This window comes from Octopus bimaculoides, chromosome 22 (genome assembly GCF_046866305.1).
Source record: "Octopus bimaculoides isolate indiv1 chromosome 22, ASM4686630v1, whole genome shotgun sequence".
Classification (NCBI taxonomy): domain Eukaryota; kingdom Metazoa; phylum Mollusca; class Cephalopoda; order Octopoda; family Octopodidae; genus Octopus; species Octopus bimaculoides.
The window spans coordinates 33476259-33502553 of NC_142949.1; the positions used below are offsets into that span (position 1 = coordinate 33476259).

The 26295-nt window shown below is 39.9% G+C and overlaps 1 protein-coding gene and 1 long non-coding RNA gene across 9 annotated transcripts in view; one reads left to right on the forward strand and one right to left on the reverse strand.

The window, feature by feature from the left end:
• LOC106880197 (uncharacterized) overlaps nucleotides 1–26295 on the forward strand; it is an 83429-nt gene that overhangs the window by 51013 nt on the left and 6121 nt on the right. For 4 of the 8 annotated variants that reach the window (XR_001410719.3, XR_016237880.1, XR_016237876.1 and 1 more), the window contains one exon: nucleotides 25239–25404. The exons of 1 other annotated variant lie outside the window; for it this stretch is intronic. This is a non-coding gene — a long non-coding RNA (uncharacterized LOC106880197). Of the gene's footprint in view, nucleotides 1–467; nucleotides 748–2247; nucleotides 2456–24261; nucleotides 24401–25238; nucleotides 25405–26295 lie in introns of those variants that run through there. 3 more of the 8 variants (XR_016237875.1, XR_016237878.1, XR_016237877.1) reach the window with 3 other exon arrangements.
• LOC106880193 (long-chain fatty acid transport protein 4) overlaps nucleotides 15633–26295 on the reverse strand; it is a 42194-nt gene continuing 31531 nt past the window's right edge. The window contains exons 9-11 of the mRNA XM_089339539.1: nucleotides 25693–25857; nucleotides 24892–25038; nucleotides 15633–24353 (exon numbers count right to left, since the gene is read on the reverse strand). Of these exons, the coding sequence (XP_089195665.1) occupies nucleotides 24196–24353; nucleotides 24892–25038; nucleotides 25693–25857 (470 nt within the window). The 3' untranslated portion in view covers nucleotides 15633–24195. The remainder of the gene's footprint in view (nucleotides 24354–24891; nucleotides 25039–25692; nucleotides 25858–26295) is intronic.

The following is a 26295-nucleotide window of genomic DNA, read 5'->3' on the forward strand; positions in this document are numbered from 1 at the left end:
TTTGACATAAGGTCACCCATTTTGGGAGTAAAGGTACAGTCGATTATATTGACACCTCCCCCCCCACACACACACACACTCACACTCGGGTATTCGAATTATTATTTTAGTTTTTTCGATATTGAAGCAGATCAATGCAATTTTGTTTTGAGCTGACTTATAAGTGAAGACGATTCCCAACACGATTATCCGTTTGACACAAATATATCTCAGATTACGTTAACCAATGTCTTTATCATTATTATTTGGGGTGCGATTTTAAATGAAGTCTGGTTGTCATCTAGAAGTTATAAGGCTTGAGCATATATTTAATGAATTCTCGTTAATACGAGATTAAAAGGAAAACGACCGACGTGATTTATATGTATTAAGAACGTAATTGTAGACAGCAATATGGTCGAACTCTGAATTGACGTGTAGAAGAGATTGTGACAGAAATAGTCGTAGTGATGATGGTTATAGTGGTGTTGGTAGTTGTACGTGGGAGGTGTAAAAAATTAGCGATGGATAATAATGGCGGTGATGTCAATGGAGGAAGATGTGGTGGTATGGATGTAGCGGTAGTGATGAGTTAGTGGTGACTGGAGATTACTAGTAGCAGTGAGGATGATTGTAGTGGCGGTGATAGCGGAAGTGGCAGTAATGATTGGGGAGGAGGTGGTGACAGTGGAAATAGTGATGACGTGTGAAGGTGATTGGTCGGTGTTTGCCCTGTGTTGTCTTCCATTATTCCCGTGGCTGCTGCGCGTGAGTGTTATTTCTTGTCTGTCAACTTTGCTCAACTAAATTACCATACATTAGTAATGCGTGTGTGTGTAAGATGAACCGGTTATATTTAGGAACATTTGTTTTTTCAAATGAAATCGTATACAAGACGTTTGATTTGGTTTAGCAGCGGCGGCGGCGGTGATATTGATAGTAAAGGTTGAGAGACGAGTCTCGTTGAATAACGTAAATAAATTTGGTCTGATGCAATTCTATCTAAAGATAGTTGTTGATCAGTCACAGGTTTGCTCTGGTCAAACTGACCTCTGAACCGAGTGTCGTATCCCTTTTGATATTCTTTTTGTCTTTCAAGAATTACTTTATCCAATGTGTTCATGTTTTACATAAGATATATATTTTTATAGCGTTTTCATAAGTTTGTCATGGATGCCAAAGAAATATGTTCTGCGTGTCACATATGACTCGCAGGGCAGGCAAAGGATTAAACCAAGACTGAGGAATATCCATTCTTAACCAAAAAATGTCCAAAGCATTTTGCTAAGTTTGTCCAAAACGTCCGCACTAGTTTTCAGACATTTGAATTAGCCCTCATTTCATACATTCTGAGTAATATAAAATATTCTTTCCATAAGTCTCAAGTAATTCTGGAGGTTGAAAAAAAAAAGGCGGTAGACGCCAGGAAATTTTGTCTTGTGTATTACAAGCAATACAAAAAATTAAACGCCATTTGACTACTCTTTCTCACCGGTCGAGCTACCTCACAGAGCTCCGTCGTTGACTAGAATGAAAGATAAATTTGTTTAACTCCAGGTCAACCCTGATTGAGCAGGCAGCTATGATAGTGTTACAACCATGGCCGGAGGCGCAATGGCCCAGTGGTTAGGGCAGCGGACTCGCGGTCATAGGATCGCGATTTCGATTCCTAGACCGGGCGTTGTGAGTGTTTATTGAGCGAAAACACCTAAAGCTCCACGAAGCTCCGGCAGGGGATGGTGGCGAACCCTGCTGTACTCTTTCACCACAACTTTCTCTCACTCTTTCTTCCTGTTTCTGTTGTGCCTGTAATTCAAAGGGCCAGCCTTGTCACACTGTGTCACACTGAATATCCCCCAAGAACTACATTAAGGGTACACGTGTCTGTGGAGTGCTCAGCCACTTGCACGTTAATTTCACGAGCAGGCTGTTCCGTTGATCGGATCAACTGGAACCCTCGTCGTCGTAAGCGACGGAGTGCCAACAACAACAACAACTCTCTTCAAAGAGTTATGTCATAGTTTCTCTAGGACTACATTATCCAATGTGTTGTATGATGTGATTTAATGGAGATTTGGTGTTCCCTTGACGGAGGTTTGCGCTCTCTGAGTGATCTGAGTGCTTCCCATAGTTATCTGTAACCTTTACATGTCACTCAAGGCCATTCAAATTTTACTGTCCGTTTCTATTATATGTTTTTCTCTTAAAATCTCAAAATCTGCCAAAACCAGTTTTTGACATAAGTTATACGACATTTGTTTTGACATTCTAAGAACAGCAAGAATAACTGTTGTGAACACAAGTCTTCGCGTAATATATAAAAAACAAATAGCCTCGGGCCAACCAACGTCTTGTCAGTGGATTTGGTAGACGGGAGCTGAAAGAAGCCAGTCGGAATTTTTGATTTACTGGTCAGGTGACTTTTGGCCAACCCTCTACAGATAAAGAATTGGGAGATCGATAAACAGATATCTAGGTAGGTAGAAATTTTGACCCCAAAAAATCTGAATCAGCCAGATTATTTGTAATTTATTTGATATGGCTGTGGTGTTCCCTCGATCGTTAGAAGCGGCAATGACGTGAAATCAAAATGTAGAGACAACCGGACATGGAAACCAGGTCGTTGATACAATTGCCCAGGAAAGTTTAATTCTGTGACGGCTCGTTAAATAAACATAACAAAATATCCAAAAAGTACTGTCCGTCTACAGTTAAACTTTGTCGCCATTTTCTTTTTTGCTGGGTTTTTTTTTGGGGGGGGGGGGGGTCAATAAAAACAGAATGATTACGAATAATTGAGACAAAATTGTTAAGAGAATAGATTTAAAAATGATTAAGGACGATTTTCCTTCCTATTGTTATTATGCTTCAGATGGTGTTGAAAATGAATTTCCTTGTGGCCTACTTTCTACGCTTTGTTTATGAACAAGTCATATCCTGTCGACCTTGTGCTATCCATTTCACGCGTTCTCTTTCGGTTATTCACTCACCTTTTTTTTTTTTTTTTCTGTCTTTGTCTTTTTCCCCCCCACATAATAAGTAACCTCTGTATAAATCTAATTTCATTGATTCCTACGTGGCGTCTTTTTGGATAATGGACCGGATCGATACCCATCAGATCAGCCTCGCGTTTTCTGTCATGGAGAGATAGCAAAAGAAAAAACAAAATTGTTTAAACGAACAAGATACATATATAATACAAAATCACGATAAACGATAAACGTCGCCCTTTCAAAGCCTAGCCAGGCTCATGGGCCCGGTTTCCCGGTTTCTATGGCGTATGTGTTACCCCCCAGCTGGACGGGACGCCAGTCCATCGCAGCGAATACAAAATCACACTGAAATACAAATCTAAAATCGAAGAAAGCACAATCATGCTATAAGCTCAGGGACGAAATTTGCGTAAGTGGTTCAAACCCAGGCTCCAATTTTTTTTTTTTTTAACAAACAAGGTCCTCATTGAATTAGCATGTAAGTGGCTGAGTTCTCCACAGGCACTTGTACCCTTAATGTAATTCTCAGACAGAATCAATGACACGGTGTGACAAAGCTGATATTTTGAATTACTGATTCAATCCATCCAACGAGCTTCAACACAGTTTCTTCTCCCTCCGCCCCCCTCTCTCTCTCCGCCCCCCTCTCTCTCTCCGCCCCCCTCTCTCTCTCCGCCCCCCCTCTCTCTCCGCCCTCTCTCTCTCTCTCTCCGCCCTCTCTCTCTCTCTCTCCGCCCTCTCTCTCTCTCTCTCCGCCCTCTCTCTCTCTCTCTCCGCCCTCTCTCTCTCTCCGCCCCCCTCTCTCTCTCCGCTCCCCTCTCCCTCCGCCCTCTCTCTCTCCGCCCTCCGCCTTCTCTCTCTCCGCCCTCCGCCTTCTCTCTCTTTCTCTCCCCATCTACTTCTATCCTCTCTCTCTCTCCGCCCCCTCTCTCTCTCTCTGCTCCCTCTCTCTCTCCACCCTCTCTCCCTCCGCCCTCTCTCCCTCCGCCTTCTCTCCCTCCGCCTTCTCTCTCTTTCTCTCCCCATCTACTTCTATCCTCTCTCTCTCTCCGCCCCCTCTCTCTCTCTGCTCCCTCTCTCTCTCCACCCTCTCTCCCTCCGCCCTCTCTCCCTCCGCCTTCTCTCCCTCCGCCTTCTCTCTCTTTCTCTCCCCATCTACTTCTATCCTCTCTCTCTCTCTTCCCATCTCTCTCTTTATTTCTCCCCCGCCTCCCCACTCTCTATCGCTCCCCACTCTAATCCCTTCGCCCTCTCTGCAATCGCCATCGCCCCAAATGTTCGCTAAGTCTTCGTGTTTATCTGTGCTTATTCGGTAAACGTTAACCTCTGAACGCACTGAATTGTAATACCTATGTCAACGTACGCTTACGTGGTCTGTACGGGTGTGTGAGAAGGTATATCTGACTTTTCGTGTGTGTATGTATGTACTCACAGTATATGTGAATATGTCTACGAAGTTTTCTGTGTGAAGGTGTTACACTGTGTGTCTGTTTAGATACGTACGTTTGCGCATGTGTTCGTGTGATTGAGCGAGTTTCGTCGGCTGCTTGGCATTTCATTTTCAAAAATTTTTTTTACAACCCTCTCCCTCTAAAACACAACAAAATTCAGGGTAGGAATCGCTGAGGTGCAGACAGAATTGACTGAGTTGTCAATTCAGACTCCAACATGTAGGTGACATTGGCTTGGGAAAAATAGAAGCAACTTTCATGGGAATTCAGTGAAACTTCTTTCAGTTCTTTGTTGATTTTTTTATTTAAATGAATGAAAAGAACTTACATGACAACGGGTGAGTCTTGGAACCTTTATATAGTCACAAAACTTGCTAGAAATAGCAGCCATATTTTTTTTAAAATGGAAAGACTACACCGAAAATTGCTGTCTTAGACACACTAGAGAGATGTGGTGGTCGCTACTAGAACGAGTTTGGTCACAGCTTTTATCGATCAAGGCTGACCTGCGAATAAACAATAGCAACGACAATTAGTGTGAACCAGTAGTAATTATACACTTTGTCATATGCTTTCATATATATATATGTGTGTGTATATATATATATATATATATATAGTAATACAAATGATATATAAGCATATGCACGTATACATACATATATGTACTACCAACATCTACATGCATATGTAGATGCATATCCGGGTATAGGACGTTAGAAAAATGAACGGGGACATAAAAACAAAACGGACTTTGTTTACAGACAACAGAACGAACACATAGGAAGACAAACAAGCCACGTATGGAATTATTCCTTCATCAGCTGCCTCTATTCTAAAACTCCTTCGGGCGGTATTCATGCTAGCTGCCGCGGAGGGCCTCTTTGAGTCCTTCGGCTCCACTAATGGGCCACTTCGCAGCCCTCTGCCCTTGCGTAATGTAATGGACTCGGATACATTCATTATATATGTATCTCCTGGTATTAATTATCCGATACGCCTTACCCAATACACCCATACACTCAAGATCTATACTTCACTCGCACCCATACCTAAACCCTATATCCCATTAACTTGTTTCTGCTTAGCACTGGCGCTGATCATAGCTTAATCAATAAACGTTGTTGTCGTTGTTGTTGGCACTCCGTCGCTTACGACGACGTCGAGGGTTCCAGTTGATCCGATCAACGGAACGGCCTGCTCGTGAAATTAACGTGCAAGTGGCTGAGCACTCCCCCCTCCCATTCCCATAAAAATCCAGACCCTGTACCTATAGTAGGAAGGATGATTATTATTATTATTATTATTATTATTATTAAAGCGGCGAGCTGGCAGAATCGTTAGCCCGCTGGACTAAATGCTTGACAGTATTTCGCCTATCGCTACGTTCCGAGTTCAAATTCCGCCGAGGTCCACTTTGCCTTTCATCCTTGCGGCGTCGATTAAGTAACTATCAGTTGTGCACTAGGATCGATGTAATCAACTTACCCCCCTCCCCGAACTTGCTGGCTTTGTGCTGAAATTTGAAACCATTAATTATTGTTGTTAAGGCGGCGAGATAGCAAAGTCATTAACGTGTACTAAATGCTTAGCAGCACTTCGTTGATCTTTGTTCTGAGTTCGAATCCCACCGAGGTCGACTTTGCCTTTCATCCTGTGTCTAATACTAGAAAGGATTATTGTTATTCGCAACTGAGTTGTTCAGACGTGCTCAATATTTACTCTGCGGTGAGCTGGTAGAATCGTTAGCACGCCGGGCGAAATGCTTAGCGGTATTTCGTCTGCCGTTACGTTCTGAGTTCAAATTCCGCCGAGGTCGACTTTGCCTTTCATCCTTTCGGGGTCGATAAATTAAGTACCAGTTACGCACTGGGATCGATATAATCGACTTAATCCGTTTGTCTGTCCTTGTTTGTCCCCTCTGTGTGTAGCCCCTTGTGGGCAGTAAAGAAATCAGAAACGTTAGCACGCCGGGCGAAATGATTAGCGGTATTTCGTCTGCCTATAGATTAATAAACTATCGCTATGATCGACAAAATCAAATAAAAATCTTGAATGCAGTGACCCACCCCTGCCAGCATGACCATAGTTCCATGACTAAAAACAATAAATAAATTTAAAAAACTGAAACGTGAAGTAGCCTCTCAAAATCTGAAAAATTTCTCTTCGCTCGTCAGTTTTATTACAATTAAATGATTTAGACAAGCAAAACCTGAGATCTTGAAGGTTTAGCTAGTCTCTCAAAAACTCATAAATTTCATAACATAAAGTGGTCTCTCAAAATCTCATAAATTTTTGTCATTCCTTATGAATTTATTATATATTTTTTATTTAATTAAGTAATAATTTAACTCGGTTAACCATATATTAACAACGAATTAGACGTAATTATTAAAGAAATTTTAATAAAGAATATATAGAGATATATAGTATAGATTAATATTTCTAAGTTTAAGGACACAGATTCGTGTGTCACATAGCTAGCTAGAGGCGATGGCCTCTTGGAGCTAATCCACGGCAGCATTCGTCCTATATTTGGGACTGCCATGTTGGCTTGGCGATAATTATTAATAAAGAATATATAATTATTTACCAAAGTTTGGCAGATTTTGTCAAATTTTTGCGAATGATTTGGTGGCTGTTCTAAGTGTGCGCTGAATCTAAATACGAAATGGCATTTTCATACGTATTTAATTTCTTGTAACCCTGTTTATTTCACCCCCGTGTAACATAAACACTGGCCAAAAATAATTAGTATTACAGGCTTGGTCTAGCTGTATGGATGAGAAGCAATCTTGTCAATCGTACGTCTTGGGTTCAGTCCCAATACGCGACACTTTGGGTGAGTGTTTTCTGTTACAGTCCTAGGCCCACAGAAGCTTTGTGAATGGATCTTCGTTGACCGAAACTAAAAGCCCACCGTTTATGTAGGTATATAAATATGTTCAAGCTAAATTCAACAGTTTGCAGGCAAAATTTGATAATTTACATAACGGGAAAAGATAACTCTATAAACCATCCAAAAAATAAAAGTATTCTTTAAAAAAATCAAAAAAAAGTATCAGGTAGATTATAACAGTTTACTCAAAGTAGGCCCCATCAGCTTCCGCCACGGCCACAAAACTACTGCAGGACCTGGCGCATGTGTCCCTCACTGTCACTGGGAAGATCTTCAACGTCCTTTACCATGGCTCCCAGTTCGTCCTTTGTGTTACAGGCAGAGCGGTTGATGTCTTTCTCAATCACGCCCCACACTTAATAATCCATGGGATTACGATCAGAATTAGGCGACTAGAAATTGGGACTGGTGAAGTCTTAGAAACTCTTCGACGGCCACTTCTAACTCTTCTCACAGGAAACCCTAATCCTGTTGCCATACGTATGGCCCTCCAACAGCAACTCCCTTCAAGGTTTGACCAGTCTCCAACAGCTTCACATAACCGTCTGAATTGAGCCTAAGACCCTGTTCGCGGATGTGGGGCAGCAAGACGTCACCCTTACAGGAGACACGTCCAAAGACCATCACAGTTTGGAGAATTTGGTTTACGTGATACGTGGGACATTACATGGATTGTAGGCAAGCCACATGTTGTTCTGGATGTTGGGCAGCCGGTCTTGGCAGAAGTTCTTTTCATCTAAAAAGAACAAGCTAAGGCTCAACAGGATGCCTTAGCTTGTTCAGGAGCTTCTTTGGCTGTTCCCCTTGGCCTTGGCTATCAGAATTTGTCCCTTACGACTCTTGTACTAGTAGTAGCGAAAGTCTTCATTCAGGGCTAGCTTTAAGGTGGCGATTTCAACACTCATCTCTCTCGCCAAGACCCAGATTTTCTTGCTCGGATCTTCCATCTCGTTCTGCAGTTGTTGGATGGATTCCGGCTTGCAGACTCAGTCAGAACGCCTGTTGTGTCCCTTCCCGCTGACTATGGCTTGCTAATCTTCATTGCAACTGTGTATGTCACGACTTCGAGCCAGCAGCAATCATGATGTCGGCATTCTGATATCCAGCGCGAATCATCTTGACACAGGTCACTTTTTCCCCAATACTGAGATGTCTTCGAGTCCCCCATGTCAGCTAACTTTTTCGCAACTGTAACTTTAATCTTTATGCGTTTCAACCCCGTTGACTGGTCACCAAGTTGTTCATGAAGTAAGGAGACATTTAAAAAAAAAATGATAAAATTTAGCCCGAACACCGCGCGCTCGCTTATGTATATATATATGTGTGTGTGTGTGTGTAATATATAATACAAAAATGGGACAAGAACGCAAAACATCCAGACAGGTGATACAAAAAAGGGGATCTTTCTGAATTGACGGGCACAAAATATAACACAAAATATACAAGTATACGAAGTTTGAAAGTGTTTCGGTACCAAAAACACTACATAAAACATAAATAAAAAGTGGTGCCCCTTCAATTCAGAAAGATCCCAAAAAAGGGACAACAAAAGGAAACGTGTCGGGGTGCAATACGAAGAAAATGAATTTTATTAAATAAATTTTAAAGATGTGAAACTCTATTCTTCATTGTCTTGAGATGTGTCAGCATGTGTATTGTGCAGCAGACTGTCGAAATGTTAGGTTGTAATTTGGCAGTTATTTCTTATAAGATAGTTCACTTCGCTGACGACACCCAAGTACCAGATGGTAGTTCCGTTAACTTCATCCCTCTCCTCTCTCCTGTGGTATTTGTTAGAATAAAATGGCTACTGGTTATGAGAACAGTCAGGTTATACGGCAGCTTACTGCCGGCTGATAAGATGATGATGACGAAAATGGCGGCAAATAAAAGTACACACCTCGGACAAAAGACGTTGCCACCAGACAGCAGCACAATCATTTTAACAGTTCAGCCCTGTCGCCGCTTGCAAGCTAGCGACAGCAGGGTGCCATGTATCACATTCTTTCTTTCTTTTCTTTTTCTTTTATTTTGCTAGTTGTTTTAGTTCACTATGTAGTGACATGTAGACACGGCCATTCACCATGTGCAGCTGGAGAAAGATGGGGGAAGGGATGAATAACAAGTGCCTTGTATTCATGTATTTACCGCTGAGTAGACTGGCGCAACGTGAAATGAAATGCCTTGCTCAAGGACTCAATACACCACCTGAAAATGAACCAACTCAGCGGTAAATACATGAATACAAGGCACTTGTTATTTGTCTCTTCCCCCCATCTTTCTGCAGCTGCACATGGTGAATGGCCGCGTCTACATGTCACTACATAGTGAATTAAAACAACTAGCAAAATAAAAAAAAAAGAAAAGAAAGAATGAAAGAATATGATACATGGCACCCTGGTGTCGTTAGCTTGCAAGCGGCGACAGGGCTGAACTGTTAAAATGATTGTGCTGTTGTCTGGTGGCAACGTCTTTTGTCCGAGATGTGTACTTTCATTTGCCGCCATTTTCGTCATCATTCGGATCTGAAATTTTCTACCGCGTTCGTTTGATCGGGTCCTTCTTCGACAGCGCCACCACCTCGGCTCACTCTACTAAATATGGTCCCAGACTGCTGTGTCAGCTGCAGTAGAATTCTTTTGAGACGAGAGTGAACAAGAGTAAGCATTCCAATCCCGGCGGTTTACGCCTCGCACAGCATCTCAGCACTTTGGTCCTCTCTTGCCCAGAGCCGTAACAAGCTGTCGAAGTAGGCATCAAAATTTACCGTCTCCAATCCGTCGCTCATCGAAAACAATCCGGCAAAGTCTTGCTAGAAAACAGCGCGTCAGTTAGGTCACAGATAACAGTCGCTCGTTTCGATCCGTCACAAACCATATAGGGATTTCGTTGCACACTGTTCTTCAACCACTCGCATTCATTAAACGACCTCCTTCACTTGGCGCATTAAGAAAAAACAGAGACGAAACTCGACAAACAGTTGGAAGCGTCCGAGCAGATTTGTGATGCATAATAATAAACTGCCTAAACCGAACATAACTGGGCCACTCAACATACCATTTCACAAGGTGCGCATGTCTAATGCTTGTAAAACCCCCACCGCCACATGCTACACCACTTAACTTATCAAACACTGGATAATTAGATCTATGAAGACACTTGATATTGAAATACTGTGTCAAATATTACAGCTTTGTATCGAGATGACAACTTGAAGATTGAGATAAAGAAACTCAAAGTACCACTTCAAAAGATACAAAAAAAAAAAATGCAAGAGACATAAAAGGCTCTTAAAACATCAGAATTCACACCCACACCCACAGCATGTCTGCAGCCCCTCGGCCCACGGCGTGTCGGCAGCCCCTCAGCCCACGGCGTGTCGGCAGCCCCTCGGCCCACGGCGTGTCGGCAGCTCCTCGGCCCACGGCGCGTCCGCATCCCCTCGGCCCACGGCGCGTCTGCAGCCCCTCGGCTCACGGCGCGTCTGCAGCCCTTTGCCCCACGACACGTCTGCAGTCCCTCTCTCTCTCTCTCTCTCCCCGGTACATCTGTAACCCCTCAGCCCACGGCACATCTGCAACTACCCCTAGGTGCCTTCTCAAGCACACCCACAGCACATATCCCAACCACTCCTACTACCCCCATGACAACCAATGTTGGTGGGTTTACATCCCCGTAACTTAGCGGTTCAGCAAAATAGACCGATAGAATAAGTACTAGGCTCACAAAGAATAAGTCCTGGAGTTGATTTGTTCGACTAAGGTAAAAGAATAAAAGAAAAATAAAGCCGACCAGTGCGACTTTTCCGAAACTTAGGAAAATCCATTCCCTCACTTTCGGATATAATCGGAATCAACATCATCTGATACGTGTTTATAGAAAATTTCATGAAAAGACGTTTTTCTGAAAGTTGTGCGGAAACAAAATAGTGGGGCACACTTGTGTAGTTATGCCAGTGCTTTGTCTTGATTTAAAAAAAAAATTAATTTACGGAGATACACTTGCATAACAAGGAAACTGATCTGAGATCGTGTGCTGAAACAAAAGCAATTGCAGCGTGGAAGGTGTTTATAAGCCATTTAAAAACACACAAATACCGTTAGATTCACTTCAATATTTTAAATTTACAGTTCTATATTTAAGAGATGAGGAATTATTAACATTATTTACATTTGACGGATATTTGTCCTCATCTTGTTTGTTGTTAACACAACGTTTCGGCTGATATACCCTCCAGCCTTCGTCAGGTGTCTTGGGGAAATTTCGAACCTGGGTTCTCATTCCTAACGATGTTACTATTATTATTATATTATTATTATTATTATTATTATTACTATTATTAATCAGGTCGCTGCCGTGAATCGAACTCGGAACCTTGGGGTTAGTAGCCCGCGCTCTTAACCACTACGCCATACGGGCATATGGCGTAGTGGTTAAGAGCGCGGGCTACTAACCCCAAGGTTCCGAGTTCGATTCACGGCAGCGACCTGATTAATAATAGTAATAATAATAATTAATTCGTTTTATTGGCCACAAGGGCTAATATCAATTAAAAACATGTAAGGACAAAGACAGGACGAAGGTTACAAAAGGTTTTGTCCGAAAAGGTAGGAAAGTTCGTCTAAACAGAGGAAGAAAACGGAGAAAGATATAATAATAAATAAATAGATAAATAAATAAGTAGAACTCCCAAATGGGGAGGCGCTTCGAAAAAGGAAAGGTTACACGTGGAAAAACCCATAAAACCACGGGAGCCTGGTCAGAAAAAATAAGAAAGGGGTATAGAGCCCTTTCTCCTTTTACATTACCTTTTTTTTTTTCTACAGGTGTATTCTCAGAATTGGTCCGTTTATACTGGCCATTTTTCCAACAGTCACCCATCTTTCAACGAATTTGCTATGAGACAGCACTTCCCTCTCTACTCTCATCTTCCTTTTCAAGTGGAACTTGAAAAAGTTGATGAAGCGTTGGCCAAAGAGGAAAGTGTCTGTCTTTAGCCCTTTCAAACGGGTCCACCATATCACCTCTTTCGCTACAGCCACTAGGCATAGGAAAATTGCCTTGCCCTCCTGATTAAAGGAGGTCGGCGGGTCAATTCTCACGATGGATCCAGCTGATAGCCGGATCCGTCCTACACGTGACAGTAGCTGTTCGATATAGACCCACAGGTCAGCAATGCTCGGGCACTGGACGAGTGCGTGCAGAACGGTTTCGTCGTCCTGAGCGCACCTCGGGCAGGCCCGGTTGACGGCACTTCCATGTCGGTAGAGTTTATCTCGAACAGGTAGCGCACCTCGGTAGCACTGCCAGGCGAGGGACCTTTGGAAGTTATCCATGGGCCTCGACGCCTAGAGTTTCCCCGAGAACGTCGTCGCACTTTTTTCCCACTAACCCTCTATAGAACGCTAGAGTGGATCTACTACCGATCGCACTGCCCGCCTGACTGAGGGCGGTGAGAGCTTGGCGGCACTCGAGGTGCCAAGCGCCCTTTCTCGGTCTACGTTTGATCCAGGATTGCAGTTCTGTTAAAGAAACGAGCTGCGGAAAATCGCGTCTGACGAAAGGCGACCACACCTGTTCACCGTCCAGGAAGCGCCTGAGAAGTCGTAGCCTGAGCGCATGTTTGCACATCAGCAACCACGGCATGCCAAGGCCTCCGTTCAGCGGCTGTTGACAGCAGATGGAGCGCCTGACCAGTGGTACCTGACCCTTCCACAAAAAGTTGAAGAGCAAGCGTACTATCTTGGTTAACCAGCGGTCGGGACAAGGGACGATGGTCAAACGGTAATAGATGACGGATGCGATGTACGCATTCGCTACCTCCGCTCGACCTTTCAAGGAGAGCTTCCTCTCAGCCCATTTCTGGGTGAGGTTGGCCACCCTGTTCGTCACTTCTTCCCAGTTTTTCTCCAACTGGAGGTCCGGACTGAACCAGACCCCGAGCAGTTTAACGGGTCCGTCTGTCCAGCGCCCTACGACGCTGTTGGACGGCATGGAATTGCCCCTCCAGGTGCCTAGTTGCAAGCCCATTGACTTTTCCGCGTTAATTTTCGCACCTGTCACCGCTTCATACTCGTTTAGTGTCTCGCCAATCAGGTCAATATGCCTGTGGCTCGACACCATCACGGTAACGTCGTCGGCATAGGCAGACACGCTCCTTCCACATCCCAGATCACGCGGGACGCCCCTCAAAGCCTCCAACTTCCGCAGTAATGGCTCGAGAGTCAATACATACAGAAGGGAGGAGAGAGGACACCCTTGGCGAACCGAACGCGAGATGTTGAACGGTTCCGATAGATGGCCGTTCACCCGTATGACCGAGCAGATGCCGCTGTATAAAGCAGCTATCCACCCGCGGAAGACCGGACCGAAACCAGCTGCCTTGAGAACAGCTGCCAGGTATCGATGGTCGACCCTATCGAAGGCTTTAGACTGATCTAAATTGATCAAAGCCCCACCCGCGTCAGCTTCGTTACCCACTCTCTCTATGATGTAGCGCATGAGATGGAGGTTGTCGTGGATAGACCTGGTCGGCACAGCGCATGTCTGCGCCTTGCCGATCAGTTTGCCCACGACAGGTGCCAATCTCTTGGCTAGCACCTTGGCCAAGATCTTCAACTCTGTGTTGAGCAGAGTGATGGGCCTAAAGTTCCCTATAATGTCCCCCTTGTTTGGGTCCTTTCTTAGCAAAGCCACCACTCCCCGACAAACAAAAGCAGGAATTCTCCCGTTTTGTTGCCAGTTGCAGTAGACGTTTGCCAAGACGCCCGCAAACAAGTCTGGCATTGACGTATAAAGCTCGTAAGGCAGACCATCTAAACCCGGCGATCTACCTCTCGTGCAGCCTTTCATCGCTTCCCGTACTTCCCAGGCAGATATCGGTCCTTCGCAGCACTCGGCCTCGCTGGTCGAGAGTTGCGGCAGGCCGTCTAGGTACACACCGAAATCTGTTCCGTCGTCCGTCCTACCGTTTGTCCCGAACAATTGAGCAAAGTGCTGCTGAAAGGCCGAACACATCTGCTTCGGTCCCGAAATCTCGCAGTCGTTCTGGTCCACCAAAGACCGAATGGTCGCTCTGTTGCCACGCTTCGCCTCAACCACGCGGGCCCATCGAGCGGCCTTAGTCCCCTCCCCGCTTACCGAAAGTGCTTTAGCTCTGACAACGCAGCCTTCATGCTTGGCATCAAAGTGTTGGTCGAGGGCCAACTTCGCTGCTAACACGTCGGTTGCGATGCCTGTCCCAAGAGCCTCGTCTAGTTTGTTAACTAAATCCCGCTCTGTTTTCTTACGTTCTACAGCTAGAGCCTTACTAAACCTAATTGATTCTGCTCCAATTGCCCGCTTCAGGGCGAATAATAATATAATAATAGTAACATCGTTAGGAATGAGAACCCAGGTTCGAAATTTCCCCAAGACACCTGACGAAGGCTGGAGGGTATATCAGTCGAAACGCTGTGTTAACAACAGACAAGATGAGGACAAATATCCGTCAAATATAAATAATTTAAAATTTAATTTGCCAAAATATTCTCGTCGCTCTGAGACCGCGACCTCGTCACTGAGAGAATTCCGTGCTGCAGCGGTAAAAAATTCAGGGGAAGTAACTCATACAGCGTCAGAGTGAAGGCTTAGTTATCTACTCTTTAGTTGCTTTTGCTTCAAATATGTTGCGAACAAGAACGTCGTTTGTTAAAGGTTTTGTCAGTATTTTGAATTAAATACCCTATATCTCATGGAAAAAGAAAAGTTTTTATTTTTTTAGGATTTCTTTGTCATGTATAACGGAAATTACAGTGGCTGTGTGGTAAAAAGTTTGCTTCTCAACCACATGGTTCCGACCAAGGCCTTGAGAGCGGATTTGGTTGACAGAAACTGAAAGAAGCTCGTCGGATGTAGTACGACGTTTTTTTCTGAAGTCATGGGGTAAATTGACTTGTCGCATGAAAACATAAAAGGAATCTTGTGGATATTTTTGTTCGCCATGGTCAAAGGGTTTAATTCATCATAGTGGGGGGGGGGGGGGCTCAGTTGGCACAGGGCCCAATTTGAATAAGTTTACCTAATTGGCTTAAAACTGGCACTGGATATAGTTTAACCCCAGGCTAGTTCTGATCAAGTAGATCTAGGGTCAAACACATTCAAACTATAACAATCTTGTCCTTTTTTTTTTTGTTCTGAAAAAGAAAAAAAAAGGGAGAAAAACAACAAAAACAGGTTGGGGATAATTGTTTGTGCAATCATATACTGTTTCCTTGATTAGGACTGACATGGGGGGGGCGGCAGGGGCTAAAACAACAACAACACCAGAAAGACAGATAAATAATACACATTTATATCAAAAACACTGTCACTGGAAAATGACTAAATCACAATTGTCTGAAATATATTTCACAAAAATAAATAATATAAGAGTTGTTGGTTAGAAGAGGAGGGACAATACCCATGATATCTTTACAGACTGTTTGAAACCTGTCCGTGTCCAAAAAAAAAAAAAAATCAAAAAAAAAATCAATAGATTTTTTTTTTTTACTATTGTAATCCTGTTATGATTATATTATCAATATGGAGTAAGGAAAGGAAAAAATATTATTTATTGGTCTTTTTCAGTTTATTTAAGGTTAAAGGAGTGTTTTTGACAAAAGGGAAAAAATAAGAAAAAAGTTTACTTCCTTACATAGACATACCCATGTGTGTGTATGCATATATGTATGTGTGTGTGTGTGTGTATACATGTTTTTATGTACAGGTATGCATATGTGAGGTTTTGTTGTTAACATTTTCGTTACCATATTTCTGTTGAAATATTCTGTCTTCATTTCAATTGATTTTGAAAATACTGAAGGATTTAGGAAAATAGCTCGGTCGTTTTTAAGCCGGTGTCTGGAATCAAAAATTAGCATGAAATTTTGATTGAAGTTTTTAATTAAGGTCATTTTTTAAAACACAGAATTAGTATTATAGAGCCGCAGGGGGTGTTGTTGGGCAGGTTGGTATTACAAAGCATGTAGGAGCCTTTATGGGGTTGAAGAGTCATTGTTGAAGAAAACCAGGACACACAGACACACACACATGTAATGTATCAGATATTTTACTGGTGTTTCAATCTATTTCCAAATATATGAAAATATGAATGTATTGTACAAGTTGTTATATATAATAAATATACACACCACGTAACCAGGTATTGAATCCTTTTAAGTTGTAGCGTTTTTAGATTCTTTTTCTAGAACTATAAATAGATTATATAGTTCTTGCTCTCTCAACAGAAAAATACAAATAAATCCAAGATTGGCCTCTTCTTTAGAAACATTTAGAAACCTTGAGAGATATGGAATAAATTGTTTTAAATGGTGGAACTTAGTTGAAAGGATTATTTTTTTCTAGTCTATTTGCACAAAGCAGGAAACTTTGGAAATATGTAAATTTTAAAAATTACCGAGTCTAAACTTAATACTGTCTACTACCCAATTCCACAAGAACTGTCTCCATTTGTTTTCAAGACTTGTTTACCCTCCAAAGTTTTTTTTAGACAGTTCTCATTGTACGCTCTTTGTATTTCTTGTACGAAACAATAATACTGATCACTATTAAATAAAAATAAATGTGCCCTTTTAAAGCCCAGCCAGGCTCATGGGCCCGGTTTCCCGGTTTCAATGGCGTATGTGTTCTCCAGCTGGACGGGATGCCAGTCCATCGCAGCGTTACTCATTTTTGCCAGCTGAGTGGACTGGAGCAATGTAAAATGAAGTGTTTTGCTCAAGAATACAACGCGTCGCCCGGTCCAGGAATTGAAACCACAATCTTACGATCATGGTGCTGACACCCTAACCACTAAGTTCACACTGACCCCTATTGCTGTTGTTTAAAACCCATGGTCAGTCTTGGTGCAGCAGACATATGAAGAATGTTTAAAATGCTTTACATGTTCAAAGTGGCCAGATCCAGTCTCTCACACCTAACCTGCAATGCCATTTTAAAAATAAACAATCACATCTTCAAAATTTCAAAGCTATAAGATAACACAGGATTACTTCTTTAAAATGTGAATAAATAAGCATTATATTTGACAAAATAATCTGAATGCTAAAGGGTGAAAGAAAAATTTATTAGATTTAGAGCGGGATGACCATCAGGGCTGCTGAAGGATGCTACAGTTGAGAACAGCAGGTCTGAGCGTTTGAACCCTGCTTGCTTGCAGACTGTAACAATTGAACATTGGCTGATTTTCTTTTTCTGAATTCTATATTTTGCTTTCATTTTAATAATAATAATAATAATAATCATCATCATTACCATAATTTAATATCTGTTTTCCATGCTGGCATGGGTTGGACAGCATGACATAGAATTGACCAGCTGAAGAGTTGCCCTGGCTCCTCCAATTGTCTGTTTTTTCGGCATGGTTTCTACAGCCAGATGCCCTCCCTGTTGCCAACCACTTCACACAGTGTACAGGGTTCATTTTACACGGCACTGACCCAGGTGCATTTACATGGCACTGATTACAGGTGCGTTTTTACATGGCACCAGCACCCATGAGCCCGCAAGGTTCGGAATGTTCAGCCAGAGAGGGTTACAGGGTGGACAAAACTGCACGCAAGGACAACTACGCTTTTACTTCTCTGTCTGAATTGTCGATATACATAAAAATACTTTATTTATTGCTCGTTTACAGTTAATTAAGGCCAAGGAGTATATCATCATCATCGTTTAATGTCCGCTTTCCATGCTAGCATGGGTTGGACGATTTGACTGAGGACTGGTGAAACCGGATGGCAACACCAGGCTCCAATCTGATCTGGCAGAGTTTCTACAGCTGGATGCCCTTCCTAACGCCAACCACTCGGAGAGTGTAGTGGGTGCTTTTACGTGTCACCTGCACGAAGGCCAGTCAGGCGGTACTGGTAAAATGTTAACATTTATTATAAAGGCAACGGTGAAGAAGCTGACTTTACACTCTTCAGGTACTTGATGGTTCGCTGCCTTCCAACTAATGGTGGCGCTTTGAGTAAAAGGTTTCTCTCAAAAGCTTAGGTCAACTAATAACCTGACCCTTGATTGAAATTTGGTACATGGAAAGCGGGAAGACTTTGAGGATTCAGGTTTAGTACCACTGCGTGGTGGCACCTTGCGGAAGTGTCTTATTACACTATAGCCCCAGACTGATCAATGCTTTGTAAGTAAATTTGGTAGATTTGACAGAGAAACTCTGTGTGTGTGTGTGTGTGTGTGTGTGTGTGTGTGTGTGTGTGTGTGTATATATATATATATATATATATATAGATGTGTGTGTCTTTGTGTTCATCTCCTCTCTACCATCTGACAACTGGTGTTGGTTTGTTTATGTCCCTATAAAACAGTGGTTTCACAAGAGACCAATATAAGTACCAGACTTCAAAAATATAAGTATTGTGTGTGTGTGTGGGGGGGGGGGTCAAAGCAGTGCCCCAGCAGGGCTACAATTCAATCACCATAAGAAGTAAAAGAATATATACACATACAAGTATAATACGTATACACACACATGCATAACATACCACAGCCCAATGTGTAAAACAAATGCAAAATAAACCAATAAGCAATATACTACAAAGGTTATGAAACATTATTAGGTCTTTATGATTAATATGAGTGGGAAAATGTTACAAAAAAAATATGAAAAAACAAAAATAAAAAAAAAAAAGAAAGAAAAATGACAGGAACAAATTTGTATAAACTTATTGTCTTTTATGTAATTATATCACAGGTACAATCTATAGTTTGAGATGATTTATATTCAAGCATATACAGTATTAAAAAAGAAAAACATAAACTGTTTTTTTTTTTTGTTTTTTGATGGCTTAACATAAACTTCAGAGAAGTGGTAATTCCATTTGATAATAAATTACATAAAAACCATAAAACCACAGACACAAACAATCATGAAACATGGTATATATACATATATATATATATATATATGTGTGTGTGTGTGTGAAGGGGTGTGGTGATAAGTCCCCAGCTTGGAGTAAAAGAAAGTACAGGAGGATTTGTTAATTATGATTTTATTCAATACACTTATTGTAACGGTCCTTCAGTTTTTCTAAGCCCTGTAAAAGAACTTGGAACATTGGGCCTCCAACCAGGCCTTTCACAATACCCTTAAAGCCAGGAACTTTTCAGCATGCCCTTATATATATATATATATATATATATATATATAAGTCAGTAAACAGTGGGGTTGTGTTAACCGCACGTGGAGAAATAATAGGAAAATGAAGAATAAGGCAGAATGCTAAACTGGAAGCTTATTTTAATAAAGATTTCAAATTGGAAGCATGTTTTAATAAAGATTTGTAACCGGCTTTCATTGAGAAGCAAATTTTCAAGAAGGAGAATGAAAATGTTTTTTACAAAGAAGTACAAAATGAAGAAAATAATATATAAAAAAATAACTATACCAATACATTATATTGGTCTTTGAGCTTTTAAAGTTCAATGGTAATTCATGTAGATAATGGTTGGAAAAATAAGGATGCATGAGAATGGAGAGTTGTGTTAGGTTTAAAAGTTTGTTAAGCAGGAAGTGTGGTGTCAAAACAGGAAGTGTGTAAGGGGAGACAGAAACTTCTTGTTGAAAAAGAGTTCATAACTCCAACTAAAAAGATTTGTCTCCCCTTACACACACTTCCTGTTTTGACACCACACTTCCTGCTTAACACAAACTTTTAGCCACTTTTCTCTATTTTTTAAACCTAACACAACTCTCCATTCTCATGCATCCTTATTTTTCCAACCATTATCTACATGAATTACCATTGAACTTTAAAAGCTCAAAGACAATATAATGTATTGGTATAGTTATTTTTTTATATATTATTTTTTTTATATATTATTTTCTTCATTTTGTACTTTGTAAAAAACATTTCCAATCTCCTTGAAAATTTGCTTCACAATGAAAGCCGGTTAGAAATCTTTATTAAAACATGCTTCCAATTTAGCATTCTGCCTTATTCTTCAATTTCCTATATATATATATATATATATATACACACACTCTCTAGTTGTTGCGTAGCTCTCATCAGCTCAGATTGAGTAGATCTAGAGAAGTGATGAAATGATGTAGAGTTAGATTCAGAATTCAGCAAAGGTGAGGAAGGTTTGACGTCCAAGAGATATTTCATTTTTCTGTGAAAGCCATTTAAACCCAGGGAAGGGAGAATAATTGAGGAACAGGAAAAAAAAAAAAAAAAAAAAAAAAAAATCCATACAGAATTATACTATATCTCTGGAATAATCTGGAGGGATTATATTTATTAAAAAATATTTTTATTTCAGTGTTGTTGACAGTACTGGAGAAAATGCACTAGCTTAGGGGAAGAGATAGAGAGAGCAAGAGGGAGAAATAAAGATAGTTCTGGTCATATAAGTAGATATGTATGAAGGAGAGAGAGAGAGAGAGAGAGAAGAGAAAGGGGTAATTTTACACAAAATGTAAGGTTTCTACACGACCAAAGATTTTTCTTGAAGAAAAAAAAACAAAAAAACTCATGGAAATATTCGATTTTAAAAGTTCACTATTGTGAACAAGACAATCAAATTCTGTGCAGTAGACACCAGGAATGTAAAATCAACACTAATTACTACTAATTAATACTTAACACCACCCAAAGGTGAAAAATAATTTTGACTGCTCAAAACTTTGGATGAACCATTGTAAACTCTAGGAACAGCTCTTGTTTTTCATTACTATGAGAGAATTTATGATGTATGCATGTAATATACATATATATAAAATATCATCATCGTTAGGTCTGCTGGTCGAAGGGGTTGTTAGTCGGTATCAGTTGGTTCTTATTTGGAGTTTTTGCCCTCCTTGATGGTCGGAGGAGTGTGTGTATCACTCATCCGTTTCGTTATCTGCATGGTTTCCAACAACAGGATACCCTTCCAAATACCAACCAACCATACTATCTTACAAAGTGTACTGGATGTATTTTACCCTGGCACCAGCATTAGAGAGGTTGTTGTGTCCTCAATAAGACTAAAAGGTCTTCTCTGTCCAATGACTTTGCTCGATCGCCAAACAAATTGACCTGGGATCTGAGGAAAGATTCTAAATGAGGATGAAATAGCACTATACATGGCTACCAACAACTAGAAACTTAATTTTATACTGAAGGAAAAAAATTTAAATGTATGTTTTTGGTGTAAATTGCTAAACTTAATCTAGAAGAGATCGTCTCCCCTAGGACCAAGATAATTTAAATGATGTGTTTTGGCAACTGACTTCCCCACTGTTGAAGTGAATTTCATTAACAATACCAACTTTCCAATGAAATATTGCAAAGCTTGACAATGAAAGACATAAAAAAAAAAATTACACATGACTAACAAAGGAAAGAAAATTTTATAAAACAAAAAAAAAATACAGAAAAAAAAATCTGTTGATGATGGGATGAGGGAAAACAACAAAACGAATGAAAACACAAACAAAACAAAAACAAGATGTTGTCTTTTGGATAGATGTGGCATGACTCCATACCCAATATCTTTGCATATATACACCTTACACAATTGTGTTGGTTTATAGAGAAATTAATCTAGTTGAAATTGTTGTTTAGGTGGCCGGCACATAACTGTGAAGATAGAGTAGAAAAGAGAAAGTTTTTTGTATTCTGAAGCCAAGGGGTTGGAATACAATAAACCTTCTCATATCTATGTGTGTGTGTGTGTGTGTGTGTACTTATGTATATATATATTTGTTTATATAAATGCATATGTGAGTGTGCGTATGTATAAATATATACATACATATCCCTTAATTATGTTTATAAATGTATAAGAACTTTTAAATAAGTTCTTCACCGATAATGGTGTTTACATACCGAAGGGCTTGGTAAAAATTATTAATTTATTAATAAATTGATAATCCTTTACCCTTTTATTTGTAATAATTATATACATATATATATATATATATATATATATATATATTTGTGTTCAAGGGATACATTTTTTTTTTTTCTGTTACAGTTTTTTTTTCATAAGTGAATGTGATATTTAATTTTTGGCATATTATTTTTAAGATTTGGCTGCAGGTTAAAACTCGCGCGTTTCCATGACATGCAACTGCATGGAACCAACAATTAAGTAATCTTTTTTGGGGTACTTGAAACTTTCTTAGTATAATGAAATTTGAAATTCTTCCAAAACTTGTAACTTACACACCAATTTCAAATTTTGGCACAAAGCCAGCAATTTTTGGGGGAGGGGCTCAGTCAATTATGTCGATCTCAGTGGAGTACTGGTGCTTATTTTATCGACCCGGGAAGGATGAAAGGCAAAGCCGATCTTGGCGGAATTTGAACTCGGAATATAAAGACAGACGAAATGACGCTAAGCATTTTGCCAGCTCGCCGCCGCCTTGTAATATATTATATTAATGATTGTGTGTATGTATGTATTCGAAACGCCGGTGTATATATATATATATATATATATCTGTGTGTTAGAGAGAGAAAGGTAGGGAAGGAGAAGATACACGTTATGTCTTTTCTAACTTCAACGCAATGCCACACATTTTTCAAACGAAATGTCATCTTGAATGAATCAACCTTTTGGTAAATTGGTCATAATGTGACCTGTGGGGCCGTCGCTCCAGAAAGACAGCTGCGATTGAGTATGTTTGTGGATAGATAGAAAGAGGAGGAGAGCAAAGATTGTCTACTAAGTTTCCTTGGCCTTAAAGAGAAAATCGTACAAATGTGTTTGGGTGTGTGGTTGTATGTTTCTTTGTATGTGTGTAAAAATAAAGGGGAAGAGCAAAGATTGTCTGCTAGTTTCGATGACAATAGGACAATATAAATATATAGTAAACACACATTTATACAAATGATTGTTCATTTTTTTTTTTTTTTTGTTTCTTTGGGTTTAAAATAATTTAGGACTACATTCAGTTATAATAATAATAATAATAATCATAATGATGATAATAATACCATTACAAAAACATCATGTAAAATAGCTACATTGCTTTGTTTGACTTGTCTGTGACACTTGTATGCATATGTATGTATATGCTAGAGTCTTAGTGCTACCCATCAGATGACGGTAATATTACTTTTCCCAAGGTGGGTAATATCAGATAACAATAATTCGTAATTTTCCTCTTTTTATTTATATATTTATTTATATATAATTTCATGGTGTTTTATGCAAAATAATAAACTACACGCTAATTTCCAAAATAAATATATTTATTAGATTAAAAATATAATTATTATAAAATAAAGTGGATTTAGGTTACGGGATTCGTGGTAGCAAAAGCCGTGAGCTCAGTCCACCTAGAAGCCAAACTGCCAACCTTCAACTTATAAATTCTATTTCACAATAAATTACAGATCTAACATAATCTGATACTATCAACTGTTACTCGTCGTACGATAGTAAAACTAATATTTCAGTGACCAAGGGAGGTACTACTATCGAGTTGACTCCCCTTACGAAAACACGTGGTCAGAGATGAAGATAATTATATTAATAGCTGTATCTTAGAAAGAGTATATATACGTACATCTGTAAGATTAGACAAAGGAGAAAACCAAAGGGACTTGAATTTAAACTAGGGGTTCGAATCTGGTAAAAGTGCAAGCGTTCACAATTAAGTTTGGTCGTTTTCCAAGGGAAAAAAATTCCCCAAAATTTCAACCAAACCTTTCCAAATTGCCGACTAGTTTTCACTTTTGCTCATGGGAAATATCTAACTAGTTTATATCATATTACCATTTTCACCGCCATCATTATGATCATCATCATCATCATCATCATTACTGTTTTGTTTTTTGTTCTTTTTTTTTTATCTCTATAGAAAAATGTTCACAATACTGGAATGTTAAAATCTTATTTTCCCGCTGCAAATATCCTGGTAGATGTCCGGAGTGATTAACTGATACTTCCTTGAGCTACTATCCATATAATAAATTCTGTCCCCTGTGAGGTTTACGTTGAAGTTTTCCTTTCGCAGTTCAGTTTTCTGAATCTTGAATGTACCTAACGAAAAATAAAGAATAAAATTAGAATAACCGTTCCATTAAAAGGTATTTTACATTTTACAGATATACATTAACATGTCCATTTCATCATCGTCTTCATCGTTTAACATCCACTTTTCTATACTTGTATGGGTTTGGTGGAGTTTAAGTTAGATGCTCTTCCAGCTGCCAACCCTTAACTAGTTTCAGTTTGAGAACTGTTGCCATGCTTGGGCATCGCTGTCATGTTTTTGTATTAAAAATAAGCTATAAATGTGGTCAAATCGATGTTTTTAACCTGTGATTTTCTCCATTTTCTAATTATTTACATTATAATAAGTATATATATATATTCTACACTCTCTGAGTGGTTGGCGTTAGGAAGGGCATCCAGCTGTAGAAACTCTGCCAAATTAGATTGGAGCCTGGTGTTGCCATCCGGTTTCACCAGCCCTCAGTCAAATCGTCCAACCCATGCTAGCATGGAAAGCGGACGTTAAACGATGATAATGATGATAGTAAAAAAAAAAAAAAAAAAAAAAAGTGTATACACTCACCTGTTGTTTGTAAACACTTTAAAAGACGGATGAAGAGAGGTCTTGCATATACAGGTAAATATTTGGCTATATTTTCATTAAGTCCATCCAAATTCAAACTTTCATTTTCATCAACTATTGCTGCCATACCTGCACGACCCTCAACACCTGGAAAATTAATTTTTTATTATATATTATTTTTATTGACAGGTATAGTAATGTGTCTCTTATGAACTACACTGCCTTTCTTCAATTAATTCAGAAAATCTTTTACTTGTTTCGCTCATTTGACTGTGGTCATGCTGGTGCAGCACCTTCAAGAATATTTAGTTGAATGAATCTAACCCAGTACTTTTTTTTTTTTTTAGTTCAAATCACTTTAAAGCAAGAAATCTGTAAGGGAGTGGCTGTGTGGTAAGTAACTTACCAACCCAGGTTCGAAATTTCCCCAAGATACCTGATGAAGGCCGGAGGGTATATCAGCTGAAACGTTGAGTTAACGACAAACAAGATGAAGACAAATATCCGTCAAATGTAAATAATGCAAATAATTCCTCATCTCTTAAATATAAAACTGTATCTGAAATATATTCGACTGCTCTCACGAACAAGAATATTAAAAACGAACCTAACCACTCTCAAAAATTATGTAAAAAAAAAAAACTGGAAAAATAATCCCGAATCCTTGTCCGGTACCAGATCAATCTCAATGGTAGTCATGGAATGTAAAGCACCTTTTAAAAAATTTTTTTTCAGATTCTACCATTCCAAAGAACAACAAAAGCTGTTAATTAGCATGAGAGACAATCCAATGGCACTCACCTGGAATCTCCACCCCGTACACTACAACATCTTGCAGTTTTAAAATGTTACTTATAACAGCTTCTACTTCTGATGTCGATACGTTTTCTCCTTTCCATCGAAACGTGTCTCCTGTCCGATCTCGAAAATACATGTAGCCAAAGGCGTCCATAGAAAGTATATCCCCTGTGGAGAGAGAATAAAGAGCAAGAGAGAGTGTGTGTGTGTGTATGAAGGATATAGAGACTGGAGACAGTATAGGATGGAGAGAGTAGAACAAGAGAAGGAGAACAAAATGAGAGAGATGTGTATACATCTATACACACACACACACACACACATCTATATACATATAAAGACAGTTATATCTTATATACATAGGGACATAGCAACAAATTTATACACACACACACACACATACATATATATATAGGTAAATGATAGGATTGCTTCAATATTTCAGGAGTAGTCTGAAGTATCCAAGCAACCAGGGGATATTTAAATCCGGAGGCACTCCTGGAGATTACTTGTGTGGGTAACGTCTTTGTTAGAGGGTATCCAGAGGCAGGTAATTTATTGTTTAAACCGCAGTTTATGATTATAGTTATGTGGAGAATGGAGAAA